General features: G+C 46.8%; 1 protein-coding gene across 4 annotated transcripts in view; it reads left to right on the forward strand.

Annotated features, from left to right (window-relative positions):
- The window catches only part of Bend5 (BEN domain containing 5), a 234,392-nt gene extending 217,033 nt beyond the window's left edge, over window positions 1–17,359 (forward strand). For 2 of the 4 annotated variants that reach the window (XM_026782015.1, XM_026782018.1), the window contains 2 exons: window positions 9,565–9,661; window positions 10,353–11,359. In XM_026782015.1, coding sequence (XP_026637816.1) covers window positions 9,565–9,661; window positions 10,353–10,611 — 356 coding nt within the window. In that variant the 3' untranslated portion in view covers window positions 10,612–11,359. The other 2 variants (XM_026782016.1, XM_026782017.1) reach the window with 2 other exon arrangements.
- Window positions 17,360–26,034: the final 8,675 nt, after the last annotated feature.

The following is a 26,034-nucleotide window of genomic DNA, read 5'->3' on the forward strand; positions in this document are numbered from 1 at the left end:
GTTTGTCCTGTCACATTCTCTGTTCCTTTCTGTCCTTGGAGGACAGTTTCTCCTTGGTTGGCTGGACTCCTCTTACCAGTGGAGTCAGATGGAGGATACTTCCACACTGCTATCTTGCCCTCATTAAGAGCCTCAAGATGGGGGCACCTCATCTTAATAAGTGGGCCCTACATGGCATCACCCGGGTCCATATGGGAGGGAGACAGAAGGACATTCGGGATGTGTGAACAAAAGGAGAACCTGTGAACCAATGAGATGGAGCCCAGGGGGATATGGCCACAAGCCATGGAATGCCAACAGCCAGGAGAAATGAATGGGTTTTCCAGGCAGCCTCCTCCTGAGGAAGTGCAGGCCTGGCAACACTTTCTTTTTGGCCCAGAGAAACTTTGGCCCACAGAGCTGTAAGGAAATGCATGTCTGGTGTTTTAAGGCACTGAGCTTATGACAAACAGAAACTAACATGGAGCCTCAGAGTTAGCCTGACTTCGAATTCACTGTTGGTCTATGCTATGCAAGCCCCTTCCCCTGGTCTCAGGTAGGCTGCCTCCTGGGGAAGCAAGCTTTAAGATGGGGGATGAGAACCCTCCTAGGGAGCTGACTTTGCCTCAGTAAACCATACTGTCCTGTCTGTCCACTGCCTCCCACTGTTTCTATTTGACACACACTGCGTCCCCCCCCCTTCCTGCTTTCCCTCTCTGACTCATCACCTGCTTCCTTCCTTCTGTCCCTCCCTCCTCTCTATTGCCTGTATATATGGCTTACACTCATATGCCCTCTCTTCCGGTCGCTTGCTTCTATTTTTCCATTTCTCTGCCCCCACTCCATTTTCCTTTAGTTTTCAAGTCCAGCTCTATCTCTCCTCCTCTGCTATCTTTCTCTCCTTCTCTTTCAGCTTCATTCTGATTAGCTTCCCTGAGTAGCTCTGTTTGCATCTTTCTCTCTTGTTTGCCCCCCCCCCATTTCTTAGGTCTCCTACTCTCAGTGCTGTCTGGGAGGCTTTCTTGCTATTGCAAAGGCCTCTCTGACTATACCTGCAGTCTGCACCCTCGCTCCAGAGCAGGATTCGTCTGGTTAGTCCTGCTCCCTTCTGACCTTGTAGGAGGACTGGCAAGGGAAGCAGAGACAAAAGATGTGTTCATTGCCACAGTGTTTTTCAGGCTTTACCAAGAGGCTCCCAGATAGCTGCCTCTTAATATTCTAGCAGTGCTGTGGGCCTTAGGGAAGAGAAATGGCTTGTCTTTGGTACACCCCTCTGCAGAATCCTCTCATAGCGGGCAGGGATAGCAGTGTGAGCTTTCAGTTGGACGTTTCCAGACAGAGGATATTGTTTGAATGGGGGCTTCACCCCAGCTCCTGGCATAAACCCCCTCCCCTGGGAGTTGCCTCAGTTCAAACTCCACCTCCAAGAAAGCCCACCAAACAGTGATCCCTCCCCAGGAAGGGTCAGGAAAGCCTGCCAAATGGTGACCCCTCCCCAGGGTAGATCAAGACCACTCCCACGGGCTATTTAAACTGCTCCATTCCCACCCCCCAAGAATGAACATGTGGTCTCCCAGTTTTCCATGGTCTTTTGGTTCTCTGTTCCCTTTTCCATGTTTTCCGGGGGGGGGGTAGGCACCCAGGAGTGCTGACAGCCGTTAAACCTGGGTGTCTTTTTAATTCGGTCTAATTTGGTCTGATTGGAATTATTGCATTGTTGGTGGAGAGGTATGCCATTCAAAAAATACTTAACAGATATGTAGGTGGAAGTGGAGCTGCTTGTGTGTTCCCTGGCCGCCCAGACCCGAAATAATCACATAGAAACTATATCAATTACAACACTGCTTGGTCAATAGCATAGGCTTCTTATAAACTAGCTCTTACATCTTAGATTAACCCATTCCTATGATTCTGTGTATCTCCACAAGGTTGTGGCTTACCGGGTAAAGTTCCGGCTGTCTCCTTCAGCAGCTACATGGTGTCTCTTTGACTGCACCTTTTTTCCTTCTCTATCTACTTGGAATTCCTGCCTTACTCTATTCTGCCCTGCTGTAGGCCAAAGCAGCTTTATTCATTAACCAATAAAAGCAACACATATTCAGGACTTCCTACACCATGTAGGTCTAAAGCTTTCTGATTTGGAGACAACATGATGGCAAGGAGAGACTGTCATGAAGTTTGGTACTCTTCGGACAGTGTCTGTTGTACAGTAGCATTTAGTAAATACATGAATGAAAGAGTAAGCGACTGACCTTCAGTCTTCCTTGGGACCAATATTTGATGTGCCTTATGGGATGAGTGACATATGATGTCTCATCAGCAAGATGAGAGTAAGGAGCAGAGCTGCATGTAACACACACTGGGGACAAGAGGAGGTAAGATGAATGGCGAGGACCTCAGCATTCTGCAGTCAGGGCAGGACTGGCTGGTGAGCCTTAAACCGATGGAGCCTAAGGGAGGGGTCAGAAGGCAGCAGAGCTGTGGGGCAGTGCTGGAAGGAGCGGGACGGTGCAAGGAAGCCCCGGATCCAGAGGGAGGTTTGTGGCATTCGAGTGTGGAGAGTTGGAAATTGCTATGTGCCAGTGTGTGTGCATGAAGGGACTCATCCCCAAGGTTCACTTTTATCCCGCTTATGATCAGCTGGATTTTGCAAGTCCTGCTTTTGATGAGAAGGCTCGTTCTCCACGTGGCAAGCCCATCAGTCTCCTCCAAGTGCGTTGCAAGCCTACCCTTTTGTTGTAGTTCCCTCTTACCACCTTGCTTAGTGTGGTGGTTGCTTCCTGCCGTGCACTGTCTTCCCCTGCTTTTTAACTCCGTGCTTATCATCTTCTGGCATATCCCGTAGGTTTACATTTGCCTCCTGTGGCTGCAATGTAAGCTCCACAAAGGCAGGGGTGTTCGTCAGACCAGTGGCTCCTCGGTAATGTTTGTGGAAGGAGGAGGAGATGGGACTTCCAAGGATATTACCTTTATTCACAGAGAAGGTAGGCACAGAGCAGGGGCATGGCCCAGGTCACCACTGTGTGGGCTTTTATTCCTCACACATGTGCTCATCCAGGGCTCCAGATCTGAGGCCTGAGACAGAACAGAGGCTTCCCAGGCACGGTCTGTCTCCTAGGGTCCTTGAGAACCCTGCGAGCCCCACTACCTCAGCACCATCCAGATCCCCACACCCCATCCCTGGACCATAATTACTCTCCTGCTTCCACACTTGCTTCAGATGTTTAACACAGCAATGATGCCTATGGTGTAAATCAGGCTGTGTCCTTTGCCTGTTTCAGACTGTCCAGTAGCCTCTCTGTCACTTGGGAGGATCAGCCTCTCTACAGTAGCCTACAGCCAGGCCTTCTGAGATCCCCCATTTTGTAGGTCCCTCTTTCCCAGGCACTTTTTGTTTCTCTCTCCCCTCAGGCCACCCTTCTCCTGTACTTTTCTCTCAATCCATAGGTGATGCTGCACCCGCTCTCACTGTTGGTTTTTATGTTCCCTGAAGGCGAAGTTTTCCTGTCCTGACTGCCTGCTCTTAAAAAGTTGGTAGTTGCTTCCCAAATAACTGACTCAGAAACTTAATATAAATTATAAATGCTCGTCTGAAAGCTTAGGCTTACTACTACCTAACTCTTACATTTAGGTTAACCCACATTTCTTATCTATGCTTTGCCACATGGCTCATGGCTTGTTACCTCATTTTCTACATGTCCTGCTTCTTTGGCAGCTGGCAGGCGTCTCCTCTGACTCTGCCCTTCTTCATCCCATCATTCTCAGTTTAACTTTCTTACCTGACTTGATCCTGTTCGTCTATTGGCCAGTTAGCTTGCTTATTAAGCCAATCATAGCAACATCTATTCACACAGTGTACAGAAGGATTATTTCTCAATGGTCCCCTTCTCAGAGAGGCCTGTTCACATCTCCATTATCCTCAGGTTTTGACTACATTTTCTCATAACACTATTAGAATCACAGTTTTATACTTTGCCATGTCTTTTGTACTTTTTAGTATGTCTCTAATTCTAGTCTTAAAAACTATTGTTTTTATTTGATTTTTAGTCAGCATATCCTGAACCTTCCAAAAACTCTGAACATTGTAGATGGTCAGTGAAGGTATGTTAATGAGAGAATGATAGACACAATCCCTAGTATTTACTGGTTTTCACTGCCTATAGAATAGAAGGGTTTTTTTTTAAAGATATATCTGCAGTGCACACAGAGGCCAGAAGAGTGCATCATGTCATCTGGAAGTGGAATTGAAGATAGTTGTGAGCCACTGTATGGATGTTAGGATTCTGACCAGCTCCTCTGGAAGAACGGCCAGTGCTCTTAGCAACAGAGCCATCTCTCTGAATAGAAGTTTAAGTTTCTCGGTGTTTCAGTGAGTCTGGCCCTGTGGCATCACAGCCTTACCTCCCACTCTACAACTGGGTAGGTGAGATTCCAACCTTCCCTGTTGTCTTTCATGCCATGTCATGGTCCCTAGCCACACATGTGCCTCCACCACTCCCCTTTTCTTGTAGTAGAAAAGGTTGAACACTGGGCCTTGCTAGGCAAATGAGCGCTATTGGGCTTCACTCTCAGCCCCATCTCTCCCCTTTTAAGGTTATCTTTGTCCTTCAAATCTTAGTCACACATCTATCTCCATGAAGCTTTTCAAAGTTTCTCCATGGTGAGTGAATTCTGTGCTTGCGATTTTTATCACACTCCAGAGAAAAGACAGCACACATATGCTGAGCAGATCCTGGGGTTTAATTCTGCCTCTATCATTTTCAAAGAAGAAGACTCTGAATTAATAAAATAAGCCCCAATTACTATTTTCTTATCTGTAAAAGACATGTGAACTCATGCTCTGATCTTGACAAGCTGTGGTGAATGTTGGTGACGGTAACCGCATGGCACAGAGTACACTCTAGTAGCTGCTTTTGTCAAGGCAACAAGGATCTAACTACCTGCTTGGTGATATAGTTAACTGGAAGTCTGTTTTCTTCCTCTAGATTTGGAAGTGCATTTTCCTAATTCATCTTCAACTAACCCCAAGGAAGACTCCAACAAGTGTTTGAATCCACAATGGATGCATGGATGGATGGATGGATGGATGGATGGATGGATGGATGGATGGATGGATGGATGGACAGATGGATAGTGGATGGGTAGATGGATGGATAGATGGATGGGTAGATGGATGAACAGATGGATGGATGGGTGAAAATCTCAGAACACATCTTACTTCCCATCATCTGTTAAGGAGCCCCATGAAGAAGGAGGCTGGAGCTACTCTATGCCAACATAGTTTTTGGTAGAAGTCACCACATTAGTCCAAATTTTCAACTGCACCAGTGACTCCACCCTCCATCCTCAGCACTTTAGGCTCCCAGCCCCACCTTCCCTGGTTGCTGACCATTCCCTGCTGTCTATAAGAAGCAGACCGATGGATTAAACTTGAGGGTGAGAAAAAAATCAGCATACAAAACTATCCCAAGATTTTTGTGGATAATGAATGGCCGAGAGCTCTCACCCTAGTTTTTCCTCTCTGAGTACATCAATATATTGAAAATGGCCCAGCCAAAAAAACTATTGCTTCTCTTTACCTGGATCTTAAATCTGTCTTCTAAGACATCGTATTTTAATTGAAAATGTTCAATCAATCTTTACTCTCCTTCACCTTTGTCCTGCTCCTTCACTCAGTCAGGGTGAGTGCAAGAAATACTCTGGAGTGAATAAGGCTTTGTGGATGGAGGAGGGAAGGGAACCAGGTCTTTCCTAGATGAGAACCACCTTGAAAATTGCCTTTGCAACAGAGCCCATCCAAAGTGATTAGCTCCAGCTTTGTGGAATAGTCCAATTCCTTTGTAGATATTCAAGGGTGTTGGTGAGCAAGGCAACTACTTTTGTGGTACCTCGGGTGTGCCTTTTAGTATAGACAGTAAGGAAGAGATGAGGCTTCTCTTTCCCTCATTCATTCATTCATTCATTCATTCATCAGTCAGTCAGCCCTATGCCACTCGCCAACTACATCCAGCCACCCACTGCAGCCCAGCAAATCTGTGAAGCAGGCATTTCACAAAGACATAAAGGCTCAGGGAGATGGAGTGCCCTGTGCTAGATCTTTCTGTGTCTAGTTCTCCATTTCTTTGTTAAACACTCTTCCCCTAAAATTTATGGCTTAAAACAGTGCTATTTGTAGCATTGTATCTCATTCATTTCCCGGCCACTCAGACCCAGCTAATCACACAGAAACCATATTAAGTACAACACTGATTGGACAATGACTCAGGCATATTTCTAGCTAGCTCTTACATCTGAATTAACCCATTTCTATTAATCTGTGTACCACCACAAGCCTGTGGCTTACTGGGTAAGGTTCTACTTGCTGTCCTTCTCCGTTGGCAGCTTCGTGGTGTCTCCTTGACTCCGCCTACTTTCTCTCTATATTTCTGTTCAGATTTCCTGCCTGGCTTTCTTTACTCTACTAAGCCATTGGCCAAAAACAGCTTTATTCACCAACCAATAAAGCAGCCCTCATGCAGAAGGACATCCCACAGCAGCTGTCCTTCAATGTTCTCTGTGGGTCAGACCTTTGGATGGGTCTCAGTGGGAGGGTCTTTTATGGAGTCTGCTTCAGTTGTAGGAAAACAGTGGGTGGCTGGGGCTGGAATGACAGCATGCTGTAGAAGTGGAGGCTGACCTTTACTTCAAGAGTCTATCTTCTGTTTCTGTGCCTAGTCCTTGGGGTGCTCAGTCTACTTGTCCGTGAGCTCGGGACCCTCGCTTGAGCACGCCATAACACAAGGTTCCTTTCCTTTGCTGTAGCTGACCTTGCCTTGCGAGTCTCACAATGTCGCTTCCACTCGTGTCGTTCTTTTGGTTCTAAGCCAGTTTAAAGTCTGCGAGACTCTGAGGGGAAGAACAAGGACCATGCCTTTCAGTGGAAGGAGTATCAAGGTCATCCTGGAGGAGCTTGTGAGACCAGAGACAACGCTGCAGACATCTTTGGAAATTAAAATCTGCTCTCCATAGTATGTGGCAGAACCAGGATTTGGGTTAGACACATCTGTTTCCAAAAATGTCTGCTCCAGCTTACCAGCTCAGTCCACAGGGACCTCTCATTTCTCCCATGCCCTGCAGCTATTCCTTTCAACACGCATAACCACGATTTGGTCTCTGTGCCAACTAGAGACTGTCTGGGTTCAAGCAGCCAGCTTGCCTCTGCAGGCCCTGGCCACGAGACACCCTCTGGGGGCTGCTAGTCTGAGAGGCCATGCTCAGTGCCAGCTTGTGGACTTTTCAGAGAAGGACACAGAGAAGGTCAGACACATCTAGAGAAAGAAAGCAGGTAGCAGTCTCAGAGCACAGCAAGCCTGCAGTGCAGCTCGCTGTTGTGAACAACGGACCTGCTGTTTCTCCTCCTCCCACCATGTTCTGACCTGGAATGACTCAGGCTCTGACAGAAAAGGTGCCTTCAAGTTGAGAAACAGTCCAAGGCAGTGGAAACTCATAGTCTGGAATCAGACCTACCCAGATTTGACTCCTGGTCTGACCATTATCAGCTACACGGCATTGGATAAGTTCCTTCACCTATCACAGCCCAAGACAGATAAAGAAAATGTGTGTAGATGTATGTGTGAATGGAAAACCATTTCTGTGTTCTTGTCTGAAGGCCTCTTCAGCTATTCTGTCTTTACAGTTCGGCTAGGAGCAGTCCTTCTCCAGAGACTCCCTGGAACTAGCAGCCCCGGGGTGCTGCTACTGTGCGTGTCACCTGTATCCTCAGCTCCATTAGTTCTGGGCCAGTGCTGCGAATCTTCTCCACAGGACAAGTGGGGCTCCAGATGGTTTATTAGGTAGGAAAAAGATAGATGCAAATGTGAAATGGTGTAGGTCCCAGAGAGCCAAGGCCTGGGTTTAAATCCCAATTTCAGCATCTATGAGGGATGCAGCCTTAGGGAAAGTCACTTACCCTGTCTGAGCAATAGGAACAATAATAGCCTTCTCCCATTGGGTTGTCATGAGGTGGCCTAGCACATATTAATAATAGCTACTTAGCTATTGGGTGTTACTATTCATTATTTTTCTTACAACTGTCAGGTAAGCACATAGGTATTTAGATGATTGAGTCAAGCAAAATTGACCTCTTCCCCGTAGATTGTATAGACAAGAGGAGCTATCACAAAGAAGGACTGGTTGACATTCAGTATTGCTGAGTAGTCTGACTGGCAGAGAACTATGCAAAGATGCCATGGAAGACCTAGGAGGATCCTGTCCCCAGCAAAGGCACCGAGAAGGATATGCCCACTAATGTGAGAACTGAATGGAAGTCTGGAGTCTGGGAAGGATCTGGTCCTATAAGGCATGCTTGGCATGATGGTCTAACTGGGCTACACAGCGAACAAAGACCTAGGAGCTACAGGATTAGAAGAGTAGGAACTGCAAAGGGATGGGAGGCAGGAGGTAACAAGAGGAGAGTTGAGAACATAACCAACGGCCAAGCTCTGAACAGCAACTGGAAGACACTGAGGGTTTTAGTCAATGAGTAACACTATGAGTCTGCAATAGAGAATACAGCCCCTGACGTCACTATTGAAAGCATCCCAATGGCAATTGTCCAGGCAAAAGGTGATGCTGACCTATTCTGGGGAATGGAGAGAGGTAGACGAAATCAAGAGATGAGAAGTCTCATGGGGAAGGTTGACAGCTTGGGTGTTTGTAGCTGATGGGGGTGGGGTGGAGGAACCACTGTGAGCAAACACTTCATGTCTACCCTGTGAGGTCAGTTCTTAAGCCATGGTGTTAGGGAGCAAGGATAATACTCTCAGCCCTGGGATGACAGCAGGGAAGATCCAGGAAAATCTAATGAAGAGGTAGTGGCTACCTCTTCATACTGCATATTAGCTAAGGGAGAGTTAGAAAGGCCCTTCGGGCAAAGGAAATAGCAGAGAGCCCAGAAATATGGCTATCATGCATAAAGCAGATACACAGTTGTTGTATTAATTGATCCCAGGATGTTAATACCAGTATAGAACTGGAGCTTTCTCCTTCCCTGGGGGAATTTGTGATTCAATAAATAGACTACCAATCTATACCCCAGGACTCCACTATTTGTCAAACAGCAAGGGGAAATGGAATTCTATTTAGAGTCTGGGAGCTTTCCTGAAATTACTCTCAAGAGAGATGCCTGGTCCTTGAAGGTCAGGCAAAACCTGTTCTGTATGAAACAAAGGGTCTCTTGGCTTTCAGACTTGCTGATAAGTCTTCATTCTGGACCACTTGAGGCCAGACTAAAAAAGCCCAGTATACTTAAAAGCTAGGTGCACAGATTTTAGGGTATGGTTACTTAGACCCCAATGTCCACTCCCCACCTTTACTTCTGTTCTGTTCATTTTAGTTTCTTGTCTATGAAATGAGGATCATACTTACCATTGAATGAAGGTTTTGTGAGGACCAAGAAAACAATGCACGCTAAAACCCTAGAGTGGGGAGCAATAACACTATCTTTACCATTGCTTTATTTGTACATTTATTTATTTATTTATAACTAGGCCTCTTCTCACCCTGCTCAGTCTCTTTTCAAATCTGCTCCTTAACACACATCTGCAGATATGAAACTGGGAAGAAATGTGGCGAGAACATTTCTAGATTATTACCGGCTGAATCCCTTGGTTGACAGGATGACAGTCCCCATACCAAGGCTTCGGTAAGTGTTAGACCCAAGCAATCAGGCTCAGGTCCTGCTTCCGATGCCCCTCAGTTTGCCACCCGTGCCACAGGAAGTGCAATCCCAGCTCTGTCACAAGAATCAGTAAGGGCCCAGAAGGTGCTGTCTACACAGAGGCGTCCACGTAGCTTCATCTCCTTCAGCTTCTGAGATGTTAGCAAAGATTGCCAAACGGCCTCCCATGGTCCAGGGCAAGGCGGTACCTTGACTCACCGGGTTGGTCAGGCTAGATGATGCCTCAGGGCCCACACTGCAGCAGACTGCATCTCTGAGCTCCAATCCACAGGCTGCATAGCAGTATAGTCTTGCATGGTGGGCCCTCTCATTTCAGGCCCATCTTAGAAATCGCCAGAGATGGGCATTGCTAAGGAGCCATGATCAGCCGAGATCTAAGTTAGCCTGGCTACTTACATATCCCACTCCACATGATCACTCATCCTCTAAGGTTCCCAAACGAACTCCAGTTCCCCATTCTTCCAGTTTATAAATCAGACACGCTTGTACATTCCTTTCAGGTTATTGTGGGCTTTACATTCAAACACTAGTACCAGGTGTATGAGTATTCTGTCAGTCGATGATAGTCCCCTTCCCTTAATGCTTGAAGGTTTGGGGTACAGAGGACACACCCCTAAGAAGTCCCATCTTGCTCCTCTGATGGACTCACTTGTAGATCCAAGGAGGAGAGAAGACAGGGATGGGAGCATCCATCTTGGCTGAGGGCTGAACAGCAGCAGGAAGTTCTGGGCGTTCCCATGTGTGCTGGTAGAGCACTCACTGAGCATCTGGGCAGTGACATCCAGAGGCATCTGGATTGTGCTAGCACTGCCGTACCTCTGGGCCTCCTCTCCTGTTCCCCTAGTGGTCCAGGCTCCTGGAATGACGTGGCAGTGTCCAACTCTCTGCTCCTGCCAGATCATTCTTTCCTCTGATGTTCGCTGTCTTTCTCTGTGCCTCGGGAGCTTAGCACAGTGAATCTTCTTCCAACACCTATTATTAACAATAAAAAAATATAAGTCAGTGTTATGTATTGTATGAAGTACTTTGTGTACTTAGTGCATGTATGTCTCGTCCTCAGAGAGGACCAGAAGATTGCCTGAAGTCACAGGTTCTATAGCACAGACAGGGGTTCATATTCTAAAGCCATCTGAACTCTCCTGCAATACAGCTCCATCAGAGCGCTGTCTTGGGCACTCATGAGCGATGTTTCTTGACCTCTTAAAACCTTTCTACACCTTCCTATTAAACAGAAATAATAGCAACAACTTAATATGGTTCTGAAGATTAGGCACAAGCTTAGGACAATGCGTAGAACACAATAGATGCCTCTGAATGTTTTCACAGTTTCCAGTTTCTGCCAGCTAATGATAGCCTGTGACAAGTCCTGTGACTTTACCTGGTTGGACTGGCCCAGGCTCCATAATTCAGTGAGTTGTATCTCTCTAAGGCCTGATCCACACAGTCTTCATGGCTGCGTGCTCAAACGACACCCTGTCTCAGATTGGGACCAGGTCATCTGAGGACTTTATGTCTGCCATTCTGGGGTATTAAAAACCCTGCATGAGGATTGTGTCCGTTTCCTCTCTATCTCCTTGCAGTACTAGCCTGCCCCGCACATACTTGCATGGATACATCCATACATTCCATCACTCATAAACCTACAGAAGACAGCACGTTGCAGCCGGCTCTGGTGGGAGGGAGGGATGGGGTGAGCTGGGGATTAAGGTATGACCCTGCCTGCCTTTGAGGAGCTCACCTCTGGAGGAAAGTGCTCAGTTCTTTCTTAGGAGTCACTCTTGATTGGCCAAAGTTCTTAAACATTTAAAGCTTTGTAAAACTCAGAAGAATTCTTAGCATCTCATTTACAAGTTAATTTAGGGATTATCTCTTTTGGGTCCTCTGTCAGCCTGCATAAAAATTATCTTCATCCTTCACCGCTTTTTTTTTTCCTTCTTGTCTGTGTCATGGTCACAGGTCAGTGAAGTAGTACTAACAGTTTGGGGGGACATCAGTGAGCATGACATGAGAGGACATGGAGACCTAGGGAACAGAAGGGGTGTTAAGGTCCAGAGCTGGAGCCTGTGGGATACTCAGCCTCAGTTGGGAGAGGTTCTTTCAGATTGGGAGGGGGCTTGAAACTGAGTTAGATTGATGCAGGGTTGTTTTCCTCCCAAGAGCCCCTGCTTTCAACTGCCCATGGCATCCCTGATCCTGAGCTTTGATGTTCTCTTCTGCAAAGACTTCTTTCCTCACTAGGCCAGACTTGAAGAGTTGATGCAAACACACCCACTTATAAATTAAGAAAAGCAAATTAGCTCCCTACTGCCCCTGCCCTTCCTTCTGGGCCTGGGTGATCCCCTGGGTGCTGCACTCAACTCCAGACTGGTAAGTAAGCCTTAAAGAATGAATTCCCAGGACTATAGGCTCCTGTTTGAATCTGAATGCTTCCCCCTTTGTATTATTTTCCACCCAAGCATCAAATGGCTTAAGTGAAAGAGCAGCTCCGGTTGTAAAGGAAAATTACATGTTTTGACTCAGAATTAATCTTTGTTTTCCCCCATCTCCATGGATAATTGCCATATGTCACTTTCTACCCGTATGCTGCTGGAAGCCTGTTGGCATTCTGGGGTGCTGGGCCGCCCCTCAGGAAGAAGTCCTGGGGAGAGGCGGCAACGTGGGCATGGGAGCTCAGCTCCGCCTTGATTAGGAAAGCTGAGACCCTACATTTATTTTCAATCATGGTGTCACGGCTATCAGAGCTAAAACCAAAGGGGATAAAATTAGACAGGGAAAGCGAGTGGACCAAGAATACTTCAGTAGGTGAGGCAGAGCATGAACACAGAGGTAAGCTGGCCTTGATCAAGTAGACTCAGGCTCTACTATGGGCCAGGAGCACTGACTGCTGCATAGTGACATCATGGCATACATATATAAGGATCACATCCTATGCTAGGCCTGCGATGAGTCCTAAAGGAGCATAGATAACATGAGTCCATTGGGAGCTCCAGTTGATAACATGCAAAATACAGCAATACTTAGCTGTGTACAGTAAGTATACATAGCTACATATCAGATATAATCTCACTCATGGCTCCTTGTTACCGTCAAAGTAATATACCAACTCCTCTTCTTGCTACTCAAGACTTTAACAAATGATTTAATTTAAACCAATGATTAAATTTGACATCCAGCCCCCTACCATACCCTTGACATTGGGAACACCTCTCCCGCCCCTTACCATACCCTTGACCTTGGGAATACCTGCTTTTAGAGACTCCCTGCCATATGCATCAGCCTGAACACATCCATTTTTACACTGCTATAACTTGTTTACCCTTTCCCTTTATTCCTTTCATTTTGTAGATGCTGAATTCCTACTAACTCATTAAAACTTTATCCAAATGTCACATTGTGTTTTTCTGTTCCTCTTCCTGCTTAAGACAGAGCCGTTTACTCAGCTGGGCTCCTAGTTACATTCCATACACATACCCTATGCTGTCTTGTCTGGCATCTCTGCAGGACTGGTTTCTCCACTGGACAGCCTCATTCTTCAATCCTTAGTACATGGTGCAGAGCTTGTATATGTTAAGACCTAAATAATGTCTATGACGTCAACTGACTATACAATGGTAGAACTTGATGGAGGATGCTAAGCCCCCTCCCTCAAGCTCTTTGACCTTTAGAGGGTGTTATCACCTCCCGAGTGCTGGGATTAAAGGTGTGCGCCACCACTACCCAACTTGGACTTGGTTTTTTAAGGACATGAACAGTTGATATTGAGGGAGTAGAAAGAAACTTATGCTAACCCAATTTGGAAAAGCAAAAAGAAGCAGGACTCAAGAAAGGCTGCATCAATGGTGAGACCAGTGTGGCTAGGGAAGTGGTAAAGTCAGGGTAACCATAAGACTCAAAGTCCCTTGCATTTGCCACTCAGCCCAGAAGCACCTGCTCCACACCAAACCTGCTTTGGGAATTAGAGAATAAAACCAAACACATCAAACTCAAAGTTCTATGACATACATAGGTGTGCAACTCCCCAGGAAATAGTGGCGTAGGTATTAAGTGGTGACCAAAGAACTGTAGAAGCCTTGAAAAGTTGGCTTCTAAAGCAGATGAATCTAAAGAAATAGGGGAGGGAACAGAGGTGTGAGCCATCTGCTGTTTAGGGCCTCCTTTCCTTCTCTGGATCCCCATCTTTAATTACAGAGACACCCTGCCTTTCCAGTCACCCCATCTGCCTGTATCTGTGTCAGTAACAATAAACCCAAGCTTGTCTCTCTAGGGACCTTCCATCTTCTTTGTCCTATAAAAACAGATCTGTCCTGTGTCCTCTGCCCATCTGAGGTGAGAAGAACTACTCTCCCCAATGATCTGTGGATGGATGGCCCCTGGTAATCTAGGTACCACTTCTCCAGCTCACCTTTCACCAGAGTCTACAAGGCAGGAAGAACAGGCATTCTTCTGCTGTTTGGAAAAGAACAAAATAGATTCTTACGTCTAGGCAGGGACTCTTGTAACATCATACTGTCTCGGGCTGCGGAGATGGTTATAGCAACTGAGTTACATGTGTGAGACCCTGACTTCTGCCACTAGTGCTGAAAAAACAAACAAACAAACAAACAAAACAAACCAGAAAAGATCACACTGTCTGTAGCTAGCAGTCCAAGCATGAGCTTTGTAGGACTAGAATGTTAAGAAGAAAGGGATCTAGGCTCCTCTCACCTGCAGTAAACAGTCTCCTCACATTGGCTAGATCTTCAAGGAACATCCGTTTTCAGGCACTGAGACCGGCGGGAGGTTTGTCAAGGCCAGGTGTCCACTGTACGTGAACTGGCACCGACTCCACTTTCACTAGGTTTGTGACTCATCAACCATGAATAAAAGCACTCATGCCAAGGTCAGAGCACAAAGGCCACAAGACACATCTTCAATCCTAATTCAAACAGCCTACTTCATTTCTGTTTCCAGTGGTCACCACTCGGACTTCATGCTATAATCTTCAATTTGATCCGTTGTTTTGCACAGTTCTGGGCTCCACTAAGCCGAAACAAGTTGAGGACAGCATTGATGTCTGTATCTTTGGCATGTTGACTCTGGGGCCACAGTCAATAAATTATAGCAGGAAAGAGAAGGCTTCTAGGGGTACTCACTCACAATCTCTAATTTAACTTCACCACTCTGCTGGAAGACTGGGATAGTTTATCCTCATTGTACAAATGAAGTTTAGAGAAGTTCAATTTCTTGCCCAAGGCCACACTTTTGAATTCAGCCAACTTGGGAATTCAGAGCAGTTCTTTGAGGCTTAAAATTAACACCAGTCTTCCCACTGGGAATAAATCTTAAATCCGGTGACTACATAAATCAATTTGTCCATCAGAAATATAACAAATAAGGTACCGAATAAGGTAAAATGCAACAGTGAATAAAATCAGTTCGTGCTCCACGGGAGCTCATTATCTCTTATGTGAACAAAATCACCGACTGATGGTAGTAATGTGACTGTGTTGGGTGCCGGCTGTGGGGACATAGAGGTAAAACAGACACACTTCCACTCGCTGAAATCTTCCAAGCATGCTAGGAAGACAGATATTAGCAGTTGCTGTGATAGGCTGAATAATAAAACTAGGATTCTAAAGTCCTTGGTGGTCACGCAGGGATGAGAGAATGATGTCCCAGCCCCGCCTGCCAAGTGCTTTCTGTGTTTTTACTTTTTCCCTCTCCTCTTCCTCTTCCTCTTCCTCTTCCTCTTCCTCTTCCTCTTCCTCTTCCTCTTCTTTCCCTCTCCTCTTCCTCTTCCTCTTCCTCTTCCTCTTCCTCTTCCTCTTCTCTGTCTCTCTCTCTCGCTCTCTCGCTCTCTCTGTCCCTCTCTCTTTCATGCAAAAGGAATTTCCCAAGCCCATAGGACACCAAGACAGTCCTCCTTCCAAATTTCCAAATTATAGCTTTCTTTGTGTTCCCACTCCCTTCTCATGTGTAATGTTGAATTAGGAGTCCAAGTGGCAAGAGAATCAGATTGGAGCTGTAGGAGAGTTAAATTTCTCTAGGCCTAAAACGAAGCAATGCATGCATGCATCCTTCCATCCATCGGCTGGCCAGTCATCCATCCTACAGTCATTCAGTGAGCTCCTATGCCTGCTTTATACCAGACCTGGACTGGGTTCTGGGGACATAGAGAAAAAGATGGCAAGCCCGGTGTACCTAGGAGGTCCCTGTCCAGCATGGGAGATGGACATGCTAATAAGTGGACTAGTTGCAGTGTGTATATGGGCTGTCTTCTCTTTCTGTTCTTTCCCTTTTGCAGGAAAGAAAACCCCCCTCCTTACAAGCACCTGTCCCTGCGGGGCTCAGCCAGCAATGTCCCCAGCAGCAAGGGGGACAAGAAGAGCTCACTGAACCACAAAGACCCTTCAACCCCCTTTTAAAGACATGGCACCTGGAAGCACTGTGGGGGCAGGAAAATGAATTTCCTGTGGGGACACGAAATTCAGTGCCACTCCCTGGTTTCCAAGACAGGAGTTTTCAGCACATTGCACATGCTAGTGAAAGGGAGCGGGGAAAGAGAGGAATTTTATCTTTGATTTTTCCATTTTCCCAATGGGAAATCAATTGTGAGCCCTCAACTCAAGGCTGAGTGGAGTAGGAGAGTGGAGTGAACACAGACTTTATCTTCCACAGCACAGAGGCAAACCCACACACTCCTCTCAAGAGGTCCCACGGGTCTCAGGTTGGTTCCCCATTAGCCCCTCTTCACCTTTTAAAGTTGTATAGTCACTGCGCAGGTGACTTCACTTAAAACAGGCTGCCATTGTTTCTAGGTTAGGAATGCAGTCTCCATATTTTCTGAGCCAAAGCAAGAGCTACACACATGCACGTCAAAGGCAAACAGGCTGTTGTGAACAATGGGGCAGAGTGTTTAAACCCAGAGTGGTCTCAGAAGCATGGTCACCATATCTATAAGCCTCATGCTCGCTCATTCCCTCAAGCCCCAGCATGCAACTTCAGAAAGCTGTTCTGAAAGCTATTTCTCAACTTCCCAGGTAGTTTAATCGAAACTCTAGCTCCCCAGACAAAAAGCCTTGTTCACTCCTTCCGGAGAACTACTGTGGCTAAGGTCTGCAGTCCCTGCTGACAAGGATCAGGTGAGGGGAGCACTGATAATCTGCACTGGGGACAGGGTGACTTCCAGGTAAGGGGACTGCAAGAGACAAAGAAATGCACCCTGGCAGGTAGGAGTGATAAAAGAAAATGACAGCAGAAGCAATCCCCAAGGCGGTGCAAGCCAAATAGTGTGCATTTTCCTGAAGCTTAAAGTGCCTTTGTGTGATGAATGGGTCCAGGGGAGTCCACTCCCTTCCTGTCTGGGGAAGCAGCAGGCTGAGTCACCATGGCAGCCTGCTAATTAAAATGACCTCCCGGAAATGAGGATTAGGAGATAGGCAGAGGGAGGGAGGCTCCAGGGAGCTGGGGCCTTCAGCACACAATTCCAGTTAAACATTCTTTGCGTTTGCCATGGAGGTTTTCAAAGTTTATTGCAAAAAATCAAGAGCAAAGCTTGTTTTCTCTTTTGCATATTGGTTTTCCGAAATGGTAACAAAGAACCATATGTTAGTTTGCTATGAATGTTCCATTGTATATATAGCAACCTTCCTGGGTTTCTATTTCCCAAATAAAGTGGTTTGTGCAGCACCTCTGTTCCTTTGAGTGTTCTTGGCGCCCTTCCCTTTTGGTTTCCTACTCTTGGAGGACAACCAGCCAAACCCAATTTTAGAGTTAATCTTTTTGAGATCAGGGGCTCTGTCAAAATGCAGAAGAATGGTCAGACTTGAACTCTCTATAGTTCCTCTGTCAGAATTCTGGGGAGCTTGAGAATGTACCTGGCTCAACATGACCACCTTCAGGCAGTTTAGCAAATAATAGCATCACTTTAGGTATTGTGGACTGCTGTAGCCAGTCCATGGGGACCCCCCAAAAAACCAGCATGGAGACCAACTCACCAAAATGCAAAAGCAAGGTTTATTATCATGCATGTATACAAGCTGGTCAGCACAGCAGCCAGAGGAGGTACCCCACCCTTCTAGAGAGCACTATTTAAAGGCAAAATCTAGAAAAGTTACATTAGCAGGCTTTGGGGTGACAGGTTCAATCCTGCTTGTCTAAGGGTGTCCTGGTGAAAAGTGATGGGTGTGTGCTGGCAGGTGATCCTATCTACAATATTTGGAACATTAGGAATTTCCTTTGGATGATCTGTTCCTGGGTGGTGCCTGGGTGGTCTCAGTTTATGGTCTTTCTTGAAACCAGGCATCGCCTCAGGGAAAACTACCAAGACTCAGGCTTCTGTTAAGCTTATCATGGCTGGGTTCTACTTGGACAAGAGGCATAAAATAAGATTGTAGCTTAGACCTACTTTCTTCCATGTCCATGTTTTGTGACCATACATGACTGTTGTATCTTTAAAAGCCTCTCAGCTAATTAGAACCCAGATTAAAACTTGGAGATAGGCAGTCCAGGTCGTAATTCCAAATTCAAACCCTGGCTTTATGTCTCAACATCGGCGTAACACGGAACAGTCATTTTACCTCCGTGAGCTCAATTCTCACACTTGTAAAATAGCAATAGCAACACCCATCTCACTCTCACAGTGGTGAAGATCTGATGGACTTAAGCGTTCATCAGTCAGTAGTGAGCTCCTCATTATCAGCGGAATTCAGAGGAAGAATGGACACCTCTCATGGAGAAAGAAGGGTCACGTCACTGTCTTTAGAGGGATGCTGTATTTGAAGCTGGGTGCTCGACAGCATCATCCCTCATCTGGGGCTCTGGAAAGAAATGGCGTGAGGCAGGAGATTACATTTCTGTCAGATAATGGAGTTTACACTATTCAATATCATTAAACACCAGACACAGAAATTTAAGTATCTGTGAATTATAGCATGTTTACCACACTGATGTCTAGCATTCCTTAGAGGGGAAAAGGTACTTATAAGGTAGACTACACGCTTGCAGGGGTCTCTGTGTTGACAAAACAGGTAAGAAAAGACTGTCCAGGTGTTGTCAGTGTCCTTGCTTGAGGTCTTGGCCAGATGATCACTTCCTCCACAGTGCCCTTGGATAAGGTCATACTTATGCCATCAAGTTGGTGAAGAAAAGCTTTCAGTGTGGAAGAGAAAGATATCACCAAACAGACAGGTGAGCCAGACCGAGACTTCCAGCCCACCCATCACATCTAGCCAATCTTCTCCAGTAACCTGGCCTTTTTCTGTCTCAGGTTAGAATCACACATGGGTAGACCCGACCCCAATCCGGTGCATTTCTGACAAGGAAAATGAGACAACTATGCAGGAAAGAAGGGGGGGGCGCTAGTCTCTGCTGATTCTCACCCACTCGTCATGGGGCTGGGGTGGGGGGCAAGGGAAGCTTTGTTCTCTATTTCAGAGGCGCTGAACAGCAACGAATGCACATTTGCTCTCCAAAGTTGCAGCCAACGAGCTGCAAACTCCCAGTTTCCCAGATGCCAGGGCCCACAGCCCTGGAGGCAGATCACCCGCCTTAGGGTGCCGTTGCCTTGCACAGGAGACTCCTTTAGCTGGGCACATTCCCTGTCCTTTCCAACAGGGACAGCAGACCGGGCAGAGGACAAGGTCGTGTCTTGTCAGTGTGCCTCAGTGACAAACCCAAGGCCTTCCCTGGAGAATCACAGCTCATTGTTCTAAAAAGAAAGAGCAGAAATAAACAGGGAGGTGGGAGATCGACACTTTTTAGGCATGGAGTCATAGATTCACCAAATGCTTTGGTGAATGTATGTCGTGTGCCAGCTTTGGGGCCAGATGCCTCCAAATCCACTTCCTTATTGGATAACTTCCTTATTGGATATACTCGGAAGACTCATGAGGTAAGTGCACTTGCTGCATTTTCCAGGGACAAAATCCTTTCTTTGCATTCACTTGGATGCATGAACCTGTATGCACACTACTCCACAATGAACTTCTTCCACTTGTCTGATCGGCAGGTAAGGTCGGGTCACACCAGGAAACAGAGTAGTGCAAACCATGACACTATTTAAACCTGGTGGAAACTGAGAGAAGAGGGCAACATGTAGGTTGCCAGGCATAGAGGGACATGGAGAGATGCTAGACCTACCTTCCTAGCAGCTGCTGCAGAGGGGCCCCTTCCCATCTCTCACTCCTGAATGCCTGTGTGAAATCTTGAACTCCAGGGTCCTTCAAAGCCAGGGTCTGGGAATGAGGCCCATTTAGCACATGCTTCCAGCTCTCTCCAGGCCTTTGGAGGCTTAGTAATGTGGTCTTACAGGGCTCTTCCCAGAAGCCTCTGGGGTAGCTATTCTAGCAGTTTCCTTATCAGCCCAGCCTTCTGGACAGTAGGAACTGAGCCTACTGTGTCATAGTTGCTGCCTCCTGAGTACCGTAAGGGCATCAGCATCTGAAGTCTTTCCCCCGAAGACCAGTGCCCAACCGATAAGGCTGAAGGATCAGAGAGAATGAAGGAGAAGCAGCTTAGCAGGAACAGTAAATTAAATCAGTCTAAGTGTGAATCCCTGCTCGTCTCTACTCGTTGTGTGGCTTTGGGCAAAGGATTTGGCTTCTTTAGGCTTTTGGATCATCATCATCTGTAAAATAGGAGTGATTAATACCTATTTCCCACAGTTAGGTTGGGGATTAAGTATAATAATGTCTATACAGGATCTGACACAGAGTAGAGCCCCTTCCCCGAGTCCCCACCCCTCTTGTGTCTCTCTCCTGCTCGCTAGAGTTAGAAGTTCTTTTCTTCAAGCCAAAGAGCAGACAGAAGTATGAACACCTTCTGAAGAAAGGACAGGCATGAGCGAGGAGCCCAGAGGAAATTTTGGGTGTGCACTGTGGGATTAGAGTCAGGGCAGATGCCTCACTGCGTTATGTCCATCCTGTGGCCTGAGCACTTAGCAGAGGTCCTATAGCAGCATCGACCTCACAGAGTTTAAAGGACAGTGATGTAGTGTCATGGGCAAGAGACCCTGGATTCCTGAAGAGGAGAGAAGAGGCAATGTAAGATGGGGTACAGAATCGACTGAAAAGAAAGAGGCTACACTCTGTAACATCCCAGGTTTTATTAAAATAGCAGCAAGCAGATCTTAGCAGGATGCATACTAGGCTCTTCTTGGGATTGTAAACAGTGTTTCAGGAATACTGTGGAGCAATCAGACTCACAGAATTGGCCAAATCATACTCAGGAATTCCTGCAGGGCCTTCACAGCTCTCCCCAGTCTCAGTGTGTGTGTTGGTCAGGGCGATCTCCCCGCTCCAGAGGAAAAGGCTCAGTGCAATGGGAATAGGTTCCATGCCTGTGGTCCTTGGCCAGTATACTTACTAATAAGACAGGCCCCAGGCACACACTCAGCTCTGCCACACTCCAAGGTCTTCCACTTCACCCCAGACCTCAACACAAAGCCTGGGCAATTCAGAAAATCAGGGTTGTACATGCCCCCCACTGCTTAAAATTTACTTGTCCCCAGTGATCTGAGAGTTATTTTTGGCTGTCCTCATGCCCGTCTTAAATACAGATCTGCTGTTTACCCTGGCATCACCTGGGAGGCTAATGTCCTCATTTTCTACCTTGTTCTCCATGCTGCAAAGCCTGCTACTGTCTCAATTCTCATTCTCCATCTTTTCCCACACAGATGACCAGTTTCCAAGGCCCATCGCTTCTGTATTTTGATGTGTCTGCCCTTAAACAGTGTTATAGGATTGTGTCAATATCAGACAATCCTGAGTTTTACTCTCAACCCCAACATTTGCTGGCTGGCTGAATCAGTTAAAGCTGTTAACCTTCCCAACTTTACATGGTGCAGTTAGGACCTGTCAGGAGAACTATCATTCATTTCCCTTCCTCCAGCTTTGCTGTGTCCTCCATGCTTTCCCTCCTATCCATTCTCATCATTATCCTTAAATTGATTGCTGGAATGGCATCTAACTGACCTTCCTGCCTCCGAATGTATTCCTCCTAACCTACTATCTTGCTGCAAGCTTCCAGGATCTCTAGAAAACATGACTTTATATTTATGATACCTTTCTGAGAGCAATCTTTCAGTCTAGATATTGTTCTCCTCTGTCTGTCATATTCTGTTTAATCGCCAGGGCCTGCTGGTCCTGCCTGCTCGCTCTCTCCTCCCACCAGCTTTACTCCTCTTAACCAAAGAACATCATCTATACATGTGCATGTAATAATAATTAATGAAAAAGAGATCATGAATTTGAATGGCAGTAAGGAGGGGGTTTATGGAAGGCTGAAGGAAAGAGAGGGAAGGTAGGAATAATGCAATTATATTAATCTCAAAAACAAATGAAAAGGAATTGATGTGGGAGTGTCACATATCAATCTGTTGATTTCATTGGTTAAGTAATAAACAAACTGCTTGGGCTCATAGCTTAGAACATAGGTGGGTGGAGTAAACAGAACAGAATGCTGGGAGGAAGAGGAAGTGAGCACAGACTCGACAGCCTGCTCTTGGGAGCGGAGACGCGATGTAGCTCTCTCCCGGGCAGATGCGATTCAGCTCCGACCCAGGATGGACATAGGCTAGAATCTTCCTGGAAAGCGCACCTCGTGGTGCTACACAGATGATTAGAAATGGGCTAAATTAATATGTGAAAATTAGCCTAGAAGAGGCTAGATAGAAATGGGCCAAGCAGTGTTTAAAAGAATACAGTTTGTGTGTTGTTATTTCGGGGCATAAGCTAGCGAGGCGGCCAGGGTGCTGGGGACGCAGCTCCTCCGCTCTTATTACTACAAGGAATAAAATATAAAACAAAAAAAAGGGAGAAGATCTTCAGTATTTAAGACTTAGGTTATGCTGGTCATGATGTCATTAGTCTCTGCTGTAATCAAGACCTTGTTTCTAAACAGATTCAACCTGAACATCCCAACTTTATGCCGTCTGCCCAACCTTTGCTTCTGAACATGTCCATTGTTTCTCTTGGCTGATGGTCACCTCCTCCATGGTCATTTGAGAGTAGAGTTTGTTTTTTCTCATCTGCAGAACTCTGTAGCACCTGAAAAGAGTTCCCTAGAAACAGAGACTGCAACAAATGCAACAGGACCAAAGAAAGAATAAAACGCCCTCTAGTCTCATACTCCATCATGACCTCACCCTGTCACCAGATCTTTCCCACACAACGCCTTCACTGAGACACCCTGCTGCTCAGGCTACTGCCAAGGCTCCTTCGACCTGCAGACTCAAGTTCTAATGCAGCAGAGAACACGCAGCATCGTTTGGTACAGTGCTTTCGGACGCAGAGTCAGGAGTTCTGCTTGACCTTCAATGCTGTAGTCTTTGTGGGGAAGTGGAGAGGAGGGGTTTACTTATCTCTCAGTGATTTCTCATATGCTTCCTTTTCAGAGTCCATTCAGCCATTTTTCCCCCTATCAGTAAGAAAAACAACCCTTGCTGGTATGTCTGCATGTGCTGATGCTGTTGCTATGATTTACAAACCGTGCTGGCACTGCTGTGGCCACTACCACGGATAGTGGTGCAGAGTAGTGCTGCTACTATGACTCTCTCCTCCTCTCCCTCTCTCTCCCTCCCCTAAGCATCCCTTCCTCAGTGTGGGGGGGGGGAGTAGGAGGGTGTGCGCATGTGTGTGTTGTATATATTTATTTGTGTATGGCATGTATGTGTACCAGGTGCACGAGTATTATATCCTCATACATGCAGATATATCCCATTGATCAGTCCCATATTTTTATTTTCTGGCCCGGTGCCTCTCACTGTACCTGGAGCTCCCTGGTTCATCTAGGCTCTCTGGCCAGTGAACACGGGGGTTCTTCCTGTCTTTACGTCCACAGCACTGGTGCCACAGGCACACCGTCACACCCAGCTTTTACATGGGTCCTGGGATATGAACTCAGGTCCTCATGCTTGTGCGGCAAGTGCTTTACTGACTGAGCCATACCCCAGCCCTCACTATTACTTCAGAAATTAAGTGTGAGGCCATTGATGCCAGCACTACTTCTAATGCTGATGCCATTGCAACTACACTCCTGCTAATCCACTACCACTACCATTACTGCTGACTGAACCCCCACAAGACTACGTATTGGGGTCACAGAGGTCTTTGTGCTCACAGACATGCTCTAAGGGAACCTGAGATGTTAAGCATACAGGATTGTTCCTTCTCAAGGGAAGGAATGCAAAACACATTTTCTACGCAGAAGGCTAGACCAGACAGCAGACAATGTTTCTTGCCTGGTGACCTTCACACCATCTGTGTGGCTGGAGACTCTGGCACAGGCCCTCAGTCAAATCATGGAACCTGTTTTTACGCACAATGTTCCGTATACTTCACAAGGAGTTTCGGTGCAATCGCATCTGATCTGTATTTAGCCTACTTTGTTCCTCAAAGAGATTCAAGTATGCTTTGTTGTGCACACGGGATTGAGTTAATCATCACGAGAATGGTTTTCACTAGATTGTGCTGTGCTTGAATATGTCTAAATATGTCCACTTGGAGTCAAACTCCCAAACTTTGAACCAGTACCAGCTGCTGAGTCGTGTTGTGCCGAACCACCCTTTTCCCTCCGCTGCCCACGAAGGTCTGAGATCCTGCAATTACTGTCGCTATTCTGCTTCTGCATGGCCACCCGATGCCTTCCCTCGCTGCCACCCTTGCTGCCGCCGCCTCTTCTCAGCCCTAACTGAACGCCATCTGGCTACCGTGCGATCTCTTACAATCCCTGCGATAGCCCAGTGAAATAGATGCTGTGCTCTCTGTTTCCCTGATAAGGAAAGAGAGACATAGAAAGGCTAAGTGATCTGTCTAAACCCGCACAGCTTTGTGGCGGCGCCTGGATGCCATCACTCTCTGGCGTGCAAGCTCTTTCCATCCTCTCCTCCATCCTTTTGTATACAAGCCCGAGACTGACAGTACAATAAATATTTAATGCTGGTTATAAAAAGCCTCAGCCTCAGGGAGCTCACTGGTTCATTTTTGTTTCTGCGCACGACCTCATTTTCCCTTATTCCCTTGAGCCTGGCTGTAGGCATTCTCCTTTGCAGCTGCTTGTCCTCCGTGCCCGAGTCTCTTCCTTTGAAACAGCAGCTGCAAAGACTGTCTTAAGAGGAGACTTGGTGCCACCCTAGAGCTGTAGCAAGGAGAGGAAAGCCTGTGGTGCCAGAAGACAGGATCGGGGAGCGTGGGGAGGCGCAGTTCCTTATAGCTGCCCCCTTCACCTATTCGATAAAGCAGACAAGACACAGCAAGTTTCCCCACTACCTATCCTGAAGACTTGCGCTTCTTCTACCCCAAGCTGCTCTCCAGAGCAAACTCCGCTGATTCAAATTAGGAAATCAAACAGATTTAAAGATGTAAATGTTAGGAAAGTGGGATCTGCTCCCAGCTCTGAAGCTGCTGGCTGTGTGGCACGTGATACATCTCTTGTCTGGCGGAGTTACCCTAGTGCTTCAGCGGATTCCAGGTTTATTCTTTGATATGAGAATGTGGCTCTCGATCAACACATTCCCCAAGAGGCCGGCGAGGATCAAATGAAAAGACGGAAGGGAAAGTGTAGCATTTTGAACACTATTTCCCACCACTCCCACCCCTTCTCCTGAGACCTCAGAAAGGCTTCTGCTGTGTTCACACTTCACTTTTAACCCAGAGTTTCTTGCCTTTAAGAAACTCAACGAAATTCACGACACACCGGTGTTTAGCGGGTCACTCCCCATTCCTCCCTGCTCCGCTGATTACCACCTCTCTCCTCCCACAAGGCTTTGCGGCAGGAAGTCTCCCCTGATCTTTATAGATAGCCCCTCCACTGAGTTCCTAGACAACCCTTGTTCAAACACTTCATCTAGCACTTCACGACGGCTATTATCTCTCTGGATATCGGATCTGAGTTCCAACTCCACTTCGCATTATTCTAGGGTTAGGACTGTCAGAAATGACGAAGTCCACAATTTTACACATTCCTGGTACCTCAGGGTCTACTACAAGGCCCGAGAGTGTGTAGCCAGCCGTTCACCGAGTTAGAAGTGTTTGCTGCTGATGAGGGCAGGAGAAGGAGGAGGAAGATGAAGAGGTGATGGTTGGTTTTGTTGCTAGCCTAATACGAATGAGGTACATCTGGGAAGTGAGACCTTCAGTTGAGAAAACACCTTTATCACATTGGCTTGTAGGCAAGTCTGTGGGCCGTTTTCTTGATTAATGATTGATATGAGAGCCTTACTGCAGGAGGGGCCGCCCCGGGCAGTTGACCCTGAGTTGTGTAAGAAAGCAGGGTGAGAAGGCCGTGAGGAGCAAGCCAGTAAGCAATTCATTCATGGTGTCTGCTTTAGGTCCTCGCTTGGGTTCCTGCCACGACTTCCC

This window comes from Microtus ochrogaster, chromosome 10 (assembly GCF_000317375.1).
Source record: "Microtus ochrogaster isolate Prairie Vole_2 chromosome 10, MicOch1.0, whole genome shotgun sequence".
Taxonomy (NCBI): domain Eukaryota; kingdom Metazoa; phylum Chordata; class Mammalia; order Rodentia; family Cricetidae; genus Microtus; species Microtus ochrogaster.